The 11,076-nt window shown below is 37.5% G+C and overlaps 2 protein-coding genes across 3 annotated transcripts; both read right to left on the bottom strand.

Moving 5' to 3' along the window:
• Positions 1 to 2,563: 2,563 nt before the first annotated feature.
• LOC150038771 (uncharacterized) lies at positions 2,564 to 3,253 on the bottom strand (the record flags this gene model as incomplete). Its single annotated transcript, XM_090314405.1, has 1 exon — positions 2,564 to 3,253. A coding segment is annotated over one exon (690 nt), but the record flags the coding sequence as incomplete, so codon positions are not given.
• A 2,721-nt stretch (positions 3,254 to 5,974) lies between these two features.
• On the bottom strand, positions 5,975 to 10,927 carry LOC120068966 (Lojap-related protein). Of its 2 annotated transcripts, none has more exons than XM_039020617.2 (5): positions 10,395 to 10,927; positions 9,230 to 9,356; positions 7,760 to 7,898; positions 7,559 to 7,647; positions 5,975 to 6,588 (listed from the first exon to the last, which is right to left on the bottom strand). In XM_039020617.2, the coding sequence occupies exons 1-5, from the start codon at positions 10,656 to 10,658 to the stop codon at positions 6,473 to 6,475; spliced, it is 735 nt and encodes a 244-aa protein (XP_038876545.1). In that variant the 5' UTR covers positions 10,659 to 10,927; the 3' UTR covers positions 5,975 to 6,472. The 2 variants fall into 2 exon arrangements, with proteins under 2 accessions (XP_038876545.1, XP_038876537.1); XM_039020609.2 differs by having other exon boundaries at positions 5,975 to 6,620; positions 10,395 to 10,831.
• Positions 10,928 to 11,076: the final 149 nt, after the last annotated feature.

The following is an 11,076-nucleotide window of genomic DNA, read 5'->3' as shown; positions in this document are numbered from 1 at the left end:
GACTTTGGAGATGAAGCGAAGCTATGTCATGATTTTGTAGACTGACTCATTGAAGATGGAGCCGAGCCATGCATATCGACCATGAACTTGAAGATGAAGCGAAGCCATGCACATTGATCTTGAGCTTAAAGATGGAGCGGAGCCATGCACATCGACCTTGAACTTGAAGACGAAGCGGAGCCATGCACACCGACCTTGAACTTGAAGATGGAAGTGGAGCCATGCACACCAATCTTAAACTCGAAGATGGAAGCAGAGCCATGCATACCGATCTTGAACTTGAAGATGGAAGTGGGGCCATACACGCCAATCTTGAACTTGAAGATGGAGCAGCATCGATGGAGCCTCTGAACTTGAAGATGGAGAAGCATCGACGAGACCTTTGCGTTTGAGTTTAATAAAGCATCGGCAAATCCTCCGCATTTGAGTTTGATGAAGCATCGACGAATCCTCTGCACTTGAGCTTGAAGAATCGGTGAATCCTATGCATTTGAGCTTGAAGCATCTGTAAATCCTCTGCACTTGAGTTTGACGAAGCATCAATGAATCTTCACATTGAGCTTGACTTCACGACTTTGAGCATAAAGATGCCATTGAAAAGCCTCCAGACTTGAGCATGAAGATGAAGCATTGATGAAACCTCTAAACTTGAAGATGGAAGAGCATCCGAGTTTGATTTCGAAGAGGAAGCGAAGTGCATTCCAAGCGTGTGCCTTTTATTTACTATGCTAGCTCCTTACGAGGGATGAACTTCTTCAATCCGTTATGTTGCCCCCAATAGGGATTAACATCTTCAATCTGGAGTGTCATTCTTTAATGGGGATGATCAACATCAATCTTGTAGTATCATATTTGTGTGGTTGTCGTATCTCTTCTGATAGACTAGACTTAAATTTCTTTAAGTTTCCTTCGTACCTTTAAAGAAAGGGATAAAATCATGACGTAGTTCAAGTTTTTTTTTTTGTTTTTTTTAACTGGACTGAACTTGAAGTTTCTTTCAAGCTGCCTACATACCCTTCATAATGATAGGGATCAAATCATAATGTAGTTCAAGAAGAATTTTTTTTTTTTTTTTTTTTTTTTAACTGGACTGAACTTGAAGTTTCTTTCAATTTGCCTACATACCTTTCAAATGATAGGGATCAAGTCGTAACGTAGTTCGTACAATTTTTTTTAGGCCGTTCACATTTTAAGCTCATGTGGTCTAAGAGCATCATGCAATTTAGGTTCTTACGATGAGAGGCTTCTTCATTTAAACATTAGAAGCTCTTATTTCATCATGGTTTTGATTATCCTCTTCATTTGTAGGATTCGTCAATATGATGAGTGTTGGCTTCACTATCAAGGAACCTTTTGTACTTATGTCAATAGAAAATTTCCTCTTCATGCGTGAAGGTACACGATTGTGAACCTTTTCGTCGTTGTTTTCTTCATGGAATGACGTTGGCTTCAAGATTTTCATCCTTCCTTTACGTTGATCGCTTTTTGTCTTGAGACGATCAAAAGCAGATGCTGAAGGTTGATCTTTCTTTGATGTGGATATACTTAGCCTTTTGAAGGCTGAAGTTTAAGCGGAAGTAGTCGTTGGACATTGGTCTTCTTCTCCTACCGTGGCCATATTCAATCTTTGAAAAACTGAAGATCGAGCACTTGAAGGCTTAATACGATCGAAGACAGAAGTTCTTTGCTTCATTTCTTCTGAGTCGTTGACTTCTTCAGCTGTCACATGATTGTTGTCGACTTCCACTATGCCGACAGTGTGACATGCAATAACTTCTTATACTTTTTTTAGATGAATATTGAGAAAGCTTCTTGGGAGAAATTCTGCCGAAGTTGCCCACCGTCGGAATTGAGGGAAGTCCTTGTCTTCTTTCTTTGCAGGCTTAGGCTTCTGTGTCATCTTTTTGCCTTTCTTTTTATGAGTCTTATTTCTTCTTCTATAGCTTCGATAGGAACACGACACTTTTTGGGAAGAGTTTGGTTGTCTTCTCTTTCGATGAGTCACTACTATCCACCCTTCATTGTCATCTTCAACAAACTCATCTTTCTTTTCGGAATTTGCTGTTTGAATCTCTTGTTAGAACAGAACAACTATAGACTCGAATTCTCCAAACTGGATCGGGTTTTGTCTTTGAGCATGGGACACAGACAGTATTGGAACATTTGAAGTCGCCTCTACTGTAGCGTGATTTGTTTGAGCTACTTCATCCAAATCTAGCTCAATCTTCTTTTCACAAGCCAACTTCATAATTCGTTCCTTCAGCACGAAGCACCTTTCAACTGGGTGACTAATGACCCGATGATACAGTAGTTAGGATCATCTATTTTTCCTTCTTGTTCCAGCCGTTTGCATTCCGGTAGTTGAATAAGTTGATTCTCTAGTAGTTGCTCCAACATATCTACCACATCAGAGTCAGGAAATGTATAAACCTTCTCTTGTCGTTCTTTAAGAGTTGGACGACGCTTCTCGCCCTCATTGTGCCTTCTTTCAAATTTTGTTTGTTTTCCTTTGGAGGAAAATTTCAGCAGGGTCGCATGAACGACCATAGATTCTTTTGTGGCACTACCCACGATCTTTTTCAGTGCCCCTGGCATCATTTTTGTATTTTCTCCCTTTAGAGACTAGGAAATCTTTAGTTCCCCTGTTGGCAATGCTCAGCTCCATATCATGAGCGCGTGTTGTCAACTTCTCAAACGTACGAGGTTTTATCCCTTGTAGGATGTAGAAAAGCTCCCAGTGCATGCCTTGAGTGCACATCTCCACTGCAGATAATTCAGTAAGTCTATCTTTGCAATCCAGACTTAAAGCTCTCCATCGGTTGATGTAATCAACGACTATCTCTCCCTTCCACTGTTTGGTGTTCGTCAGCTCTATCATACTAACAGTGCGCCTTGTATTGTAGAAGCGGTTCAGGAACTCCCTTTCTAGCTGTTCCCAACTATCAATCACTTCTGGCTCCAAATCAATATACCAATCGAAAGCATTTCCTTTCAAGGTACAGACGAACTGCTTGACTAGCTGGTCTCCTCTGGTTCCTGCATTTTCGCAGGTTTCAATGAAGTGTGCAACATGTTGTTTTGGATTGCCCTTTCCATCGAACTGCTGGAAATTTTGAGGTTGATACCTAGCTGGCATTTTCAGGTTGTCGATTCTCTTGGTGTATGGCTTCGAGTACATAAAGGAAGTTTCCAACGGTCCTCCGTACTGAGCTCTTATGGAGTTTGTGATCATATCCTGGAGCTGTTGAACTAAAAGAGAGGAAACAGATGTGGATTATGGTGGCTGACTTTCCTGCAAGACAGTCTTTCCTTTGTCATTGGCTTTTGTAACTGGGGATTGACTTGATTCAGCAGTATCTTGAGCATGTATCTGATCTCTTAAAGCAGCGATTTCATGATCTCGCTCCTCTACAGCCTTCATTAGGAGATTTATCTTTACCTCCATCTCTGCCATGGTCGACTCAGTTGTTACGTCAGTCATCATGACAAACACTACATCAAAACATGATTATTTCTCTGATAGATCAGTAGCAGAAGCATAGTTGTCGAACAAGGGATTTTTTTTATGACGATCCCGCCTTTAGGAGATTCCATCAACTGGTCCCAGATTTCTTCCGTGATGACAGAGCTTATGTAAGTGTTGCTTGCGATGGTAGCTTTGGATGCAACTTTCTTTGGTACCATTTTTAGATTTGTTAGACTTGGATGACGAGAGAGAGATAAGAGGTAGAGATGTCCCATTGGGCGTGCCAATTTGTTCACACGAGATTCCAAGAGAAATTTATTTCGTGGAACTTGAACTTTGTATTTGTATTAATTTTGTGGAAAATGAGTACAATCTCTAATACATAGTATTTTGATGCTTTCAAAATAAACTATAATTCTTAAGTTGGTTGATCTTCTTGAATGATCGGCCTTTGGGCTTATTGATCTTCTTGAACGATCGATCTTTGGGCTTGTTGATCTTCTTGGAGGATCGACCTTTAGGCTTGTTGATCTTCTTGGATGATCGGCCTTTGGGCTTGTTGATCTTCTTGAACAATCGACCTTTGGGCTTGTTGATCTTCTTGGATGATCGACCTTTGAGCTTGTTGATCTCCTTAGAGGATTAGTGTTCGTACGAGGCCTACGAAGAAACTTGTTTTGTGGAGTTGAACTTGAGTTGGTGTTGAGGTTGAGGTTGATTTAATGCGATGTGGTTCGATCTCTAGTATTTGATCATCTGATTCTCTCTCGGTTGAATGTGTATGCTTGATGTTTAGAAGTGGGGCATGTGGATGTTCTTAAGCTTCGAATCTTGGAAGAATGTTTGTATCTTCAAAAGATTTCAGTCTTCAAGCGTGGTCAGAATGCTTGTATCTTCAAATGACTTCAGTCTTCAAAATGCTTGTATCTCCAAAGGACTTCAGTCTTCAAGTGTGGTCAAAATGCTTGTATCTTCAAAGGACTTCAGTCTTCAGAATGCTTGCATCTCCAAAGGACTTCAGTCTTCAGAATGCTTGTATCTTCAAAGGACTTTAGTCTTCAAGCGTGGTCAGCTTCAAGAGTCAATGAGTCTTCTGATTGTAGAGAATTCCCTCTCTCTGGAGTATAGAATTGCTGACCCTTCCAAATGAGGAGAGCTTATCTATTTATAGAGTTCACAGGTAGGCTTGGGCTTGGTTGATCCATGGGCCTAACCTTTGGGCTCAATTAGTTGGAATTGGGCTTGTTGGTCCATGGGGTTGGCCTTTGGGCCCAATTAATCAGATTTAGGCCTGATTTGACATTTGGGTCAAATTCAACCTATTTTTGGACTTAGTTAGACTTTGACCCAAATAATAATATCAAATTAGGTCAAATTAATCTTATCTGATTCAACGGTCATGATAAAACTATGTGGCGTCATCGAAATTTGTCTTCAACCTCAATTCAGGACATATTCAACTCCTAATTGAGCCCAAATTTAATGATTTAGAATTTCATCATTAATTTAGTAAATGACGTGGCAACTTGTGATTGGTCTAAAATTTCTCATTCAACCAGAAGAACCAAAAAAAAATTGTAATTTAAACCTAAATTGGGTGATTTTAGATATGTTAGTTCTTACATATTTTCATAAGATATGTAGCCATATTAAGGAGTTTATTTTAGCATAACAATTCAAAAATTGAAGGATACAAAGCAAAAATAATTATTAAATATGGGTTGGCAAGTTAACATTGAATATATTTTTGCAAATTCCTTTAATTCATATAAACTCATTCCAAAAAATAGCTTAACCAAATTCAAATCACATATATTTAGACTAGGATCTATGATTAAAAAAAAAATCCTATCATAATTTCATATTTGAAAATCAGCTAATAATAATTAAGGCAATTAAAATATAATTGAATGAAAGCTAGTGGTAAACAATTTTGTCAAAGGAAGCCAAAAAATCAAAACCTAACAAATTAAAACATTAATTACGATCCGCCAACCCTATAATATTTAATTAATAGGTTTTAGATTCCATTAGTTTTACCCTATACGCTATGAATTTAAATGCTTTTGGTTTTTAGTTTTGAGTTGGGAAAGAAAATTATTGATTTTGAATTTGACTAAAAAAAATGCACTCAAATAACTTGTATGATAACGGTAGGCACCTAAGAGTGGAAAAAAATTCAATTGAATAACATCTATAGAACGAATATTGCATTACCAAAAAGTAAAGTGATTCTTGGTCCATTATTTTTTGGAGAAAGAACTTTAAAGGGATTTTTCAAAAAATGATTTCAAACCAACTTGATTGTTTTAGTCGTTACCGAAAGCTCTAGGCATTAGAAGGGGAAAAAAAACTTTTAGACCTCCAAAAATCACTTAAAAAGTTAATTCAAACATGTTCGCGTTTTGTTTCTTTCAATTTTCTGTCGTTCTCTCTTAGTTTAACTAAAGATTCTACGACTTAAAAATCAATTCTCATTTCAACCACGAGAACAGTATGAATACGTAATAGTATCAATGGAGATTCTCTAATCCACATAATAGAAGAAGTTCAAACATAACACTTGACCAAACCAATATCATTTTAATTCTCTTACAAGCTTTCCTTATTTAGTAAATAAAATCTTAATTCATTCTTCTAAGTAACAGGGCCCATCTAACCAACTTGATTCATAACAACTAACTTTACTTGAAAACTATCTCAAATCAGACCAGTCATTCAAAAGAGAGAGAAAGGGAGAGAGAGAGAGAGAGAGTTGGGAGACAGGAGAAAGTTTGGGATAGGGCTCTCATAATACCACCATCTGCCAAGTGATTCTGTCTTCAACCTCAAGCAGTCAGAAGTTGGAACTCCCAACTCATGCAGCTGATTCTGCAACACTTCACATGGTAGCTGTTTTGATGAGAGGACACAACAAACACAAGCAATCTGCCTCACCAGCTGCCACAAACTGCATTTTTCCTTCACCATCAGCTGCTCGGGGGAAAATCTGCTGCGGTTTTTACTTCAAAATGGCCGTTGGTTTTCGAACGGTAGCTCCACGGGAGTTGCATTGCCATAGAACTCTTCCAAGTTATAGAATGCCCTTTGCTGGGGTAGAAAAATATGGATAACAACATCTCCTGAGAACAAAAACAACAGGGCAATTTGCTTTCTTGGTACATCAGTATCAAAGATCGGTTGATGTGCACTTTGAACTGATATTTTAACAGAATTCGAATATGGGATTCTAATGTGATACGAAAAATGGCATAGAAGCACTAATAATAAACAGACAATAAAATGGTCCTATAGTCACAAAGAGGTCTCGAAGTCATCCACTCTATAATAAATTATGAACTCTGATCAATGGGAAATCACATTTGTACATTTTGGTAGACTTAGTCTGAAATATTTTTAAAGATTGAAGTGGTACTTCATGAGTTAGAAAATAATGCTCTTCAAATCTTCGCTATGGACATCAATATGATAATAAATCTTTTTTCACATAAATGGGATACTACCAAATTGAATGGCCTCACTACTAAACAGTATGTTCATGATCCATCCCTACTACTAAATCTCAGGAAAATTTTGCTCGTTACAAAAGCTGCTTTTAGAAACATCCACCAAGAACTTGAACTAGTACCTAGAAGGATATATCCAAACATCCCAAGTCCTTTACGCCAAAGTTGCACCTTGTAATAGACAACAAGGCTAAATTTTAAAGTTTTATTATTGACAATTGGGAATACACCTCTTTTGGAAGTCAGTTTATATCGACTTTGTAAGTATCCTTTTGTCTTTTATTCCCATCAACAGGAACCTTTTTTTCTCATTTTGTTTCTCTGATCCCTCTGTTTGCTTTTCACAGTATCGTTTGGGGAGCTTTTTTCTTTTTTATATGGCTTATTTGTATTTTCTCATTATCTTAATGAAAGTTTGATTTTCAGTAAGAGAGAGAGGGGTATAATATGTGGTTTAGCATAGCTATTAATTTAGCATAAGTTGTATCATTCTGATCCCCCTATCCCAGTTTATTGTAATTCCATCTTCTCTAACGAAATGCTTATATATCTTAGATAAACAAATGGACATGCAAAAAGTGCATACCAAAATCCAATAAAGTCCAGGAATTTGGCTTCACGTCACCAGAAGGACTTCTTCCATACTTCTTCTCGGCAAGGTCTCTTATCCGTGATCTGCATTGCAAAATACAATTGAACACAGGTTTAATTAAAACCTTCATATCTAGATTCCAATTTTCCTTATTGCAAGCAATAAGAGGACAACAAACCAAAGAGGCAGCAGTACCCTATAGCATCAATCTGAGGACGAGAAAATGCCGTGGCAATGATGAAAAATCTTGTCCAATAAACTAGAGGTTTCACAAATAGAACCCGGATATCTGCAGCCTTTACATCACTTGCAACCTTCGCCATTGATACAGCAACTGCAGAGATAAGCATGGGAATATTAGTTCACCAATCATTCCATGTAACTAAAGTTTTGTATTCATAATCTAGGTGGACACAATACTTGTTTGTATTATGTACCAATCGTTCATCCATAGCCTTATAAGCTTGTAGATTTTTTGCTTTCTGCCTGTTGAAAACCTGAGTTATCTATTTCTCAAATCACCGATTGACCCAAAGGATTAAACTAATGGGTAAAGGCGAATTTAATATTATATCATCTAACACATCCTTTCACTTGTGTGCTTGAAATATGAAGAAGACCCAATAAGTGAAATTCAATATTAATTGGGGAGGTAATGACTTTAAAAGAATTTGAACACAAGACTTCCTGAACCAACCTTCTGTGGTACCATCTTTAATTCCGATTGACCCAAAAACTTAAACTAATAGGTGAAGGCGAATTTAATATTATATCATTTAACACTATTGCATTGCTCAGAAGGCATGGTATTGGGTGCAAAAAGAGTTCAGTCTTTTCATTTGTCTTCTGCAAAGTGTTGAGGCCTGGCTGATTGAAGTGCTGCACGGTGGGTCATTTAAACAAAGTGGAAGGATGCTGTGGGCCATGGCTGTGATGGCTATTATGTGGAGTCTTTGGGTGAGAGTTTTTAAGACAAGTTTCCCTCTGAGGTTTTTTGTAGTTATTTACAGCTTAGTGCGTCATGGTGGTGTGTGAGAGACAAAATTCTTTTGTAACTACAGTTTTGATTCAAAACAACTGGAAAGCTCTCTTTTTAGTTTCTACAGGAGGGGGTATCATCTTCCCCTGCCCTTGGGCTGTTTTTTTGGCTATTTTGTTGTCTATGATACACATCCGAAAGGCTCAATTCCCCTGGGATGAATATGAATTCTCTCAACTTCTCCGATTGAAATGACTACCCAGGTGGAATCGAGGACCTAAACTTGATTTTGGATAGACGTGTAATTTCTACGTAACCATTTCACATCAAATGAGAAGCAAAAAAGCCTCTGGAAATGCAAGGAAATCATGTTTTCCATCCCACTTCCCATTTCTGTTATTGATTTAACCAAAGAATGATAAGATTGTCCCCTTCCTTTCATTTAACACCTCACAAATTACACTATAAGAGACCATATCAAGTTAAGATAAATTAGCTAAGATTACCCGCTGTACTCATAGATCAAGTAGACCATTTAGCAGGCAAATCACGACATGGACACAAAACATTTATACACAACTAAGTTTGTTTGTTTACACTTATGTTTGTTTAAACTTACTCATAGATAAATTAGCTAAGATTAAACTTATGTTTGTTTCTCATCTTGCTAATGCAGAGAGACTTACATGAAAGGCTTTCTGCATCGTCGTCAATTTCTGCACTGGGAGGCTTTTGATCGTTGCTCTTGAAAACCACATTCCCAAACTTCTTGAACAAATCATCATACATGTCATCAGTATCGTCATTCATATTCTGCCAGAAATCATTGACTGGGTCAATCAATATCACAAGTAGATGCCGTAATTTGCAACAAAAGTATCAGACATTTTATATGTGCAATAGAATGCATCAAGATCTCTACCCTATGGCAATCATTTAAAAGGAATTGATATCAAGTAGAGATCAGTTTGATTTTTTTTTTTTCCTTTACACCAAATTAAGTTCGAGTCTGACAATGAAAACATAATGATGACTTGATTTTGCTGTGAAGATCAGCAAACAGATGAAGATACAAGTTCCAGAACAATTCAAACGAGTGGCTTGGATTAAGCCTCTTCGATCTTCAGTTTCCTGTTTCTTTTTTACAAAAAGTAAATGGGGTTCACCATTTAGACCCAAGTAAAGAAACACAAAGTATATAACTCATTGGCTATCACTGTATGCAATCCTTGAATGTATAATACAGTTCAAAGTAACTCTATCCCACCATTATCTAGGAAAACTACATGAGAGAAAAAGAGAGAGAGGCTTCTTTTCTCTTTTGAAACTTTCAATTTGACGAAGCTCCTCTCAGGTAGCTGCATCATCCAAAGATCAGAGTAACGGGGGAGGGGGGGCGGGTGCGGGAGAGAGAGAGAGGCCTTCCCAAATAAATAGGGGGGCTTCTGTTCTTTTTGCAAATAACTCTTTTTATTTTGATAAGGTTCTTCTCAATTCCTAAATGGCTGCAGCATTAAAAAATCAGAGGAAATGGGGAAACATAGAGATAGAGAGACATGAGCTTCTCTTTCTTTTGGCAAATAACTTCCAAGTAGATACGGTTCTTCCCAGAATCCCAAGTAGCTTCAGCTCCAAAAATAAGGGGGAGAGTTAAGAGAGTGGCCTTCTTCTTTTAGCAAATAACATCCATTTTGAACAATAAAGAAGGTAAGATTTCGATCAATCAAGTAATCCCTCAACGAAAACCCAGAAACCACAAATCAATTGGCAACAAGAATCAAAGCTCTTCCAAATACGTCAACGAAACATGATTCAAATTGGTTCCAAACGAAAGAAATGAAAAGAAAATACCGATAAAAAGCCATCTTCAGCTTCTCCTTCGACGGCGAACAATGGCGAACACTCCATTGACTTCAAATGGAAATTATTGGCAGAGGGCATCCCCCAAATGCAGTTTTGGTTTGGAAATGGGGAGCCATTCCAGCATGAGCAGAAATTTTGTTTTCTGGGTCTTTTAGAAACTCTGAAATTATCGTGACCCAGTTGCCGGAGCTCACCGCCGAACAAGGTTCCGGCGCCGGCACCGTGAAGGGATAAGGTAGTGGATAACGCCATGCTTTTTCCTTTCGCCGTGAGGGAAGATATTTTTAAACGATGAAGCAATGTCGATTTGTCAAATTTAGTTGTCGCATTTTCATCATTTCATGTATGAAATTAAACTCGATATTAACCGAAAAAATAAATTGGTGTTGCTCTTGCTTGTCACCTAAATTCATGGGATTTCAATGGAAAACATACTATAGTTGAAATTTATATTTTTTAATGAGGAAAAAAAAGTTTTAGAAGCTTTGTTCCATGGGCTTAATTTTGTGCAAGAGACACCATTTTGTTGAAATTTGTGAATCTTATAAAGTTCTTAGTTCTCGTTGAAACTAGGGAGTGAATTTAACAAAAATTAAAAAAAGAAATTTAAATCAAATCCTCTTTTTTTTAAAAAAAATAAATTAGTATAACTAAATTAATATAACTAACT

The sequence above is a fragment of the Benincasa hispida genome, chromosome 1, assembly GCF_027475165.1.
Source record: "Benincasa hispida cultivar pf3 chromosome 1, pf3_genome.v1.1, whole genome shotgun sequence".
Classification (NCBI taxonomy): domain Eukaryota; kingdom Viridiplantae; phylum Streptophyta; class Magnoliopsida; order Cucurbitales; family Cucurbitaceae; genus Benincasa; species Benincasa hispida.
The sequence above is the reverse complement of the archived record's forward strand: the minus strand, read 5'-3'. Positions and strand labels throughout refer to the sequence as shown.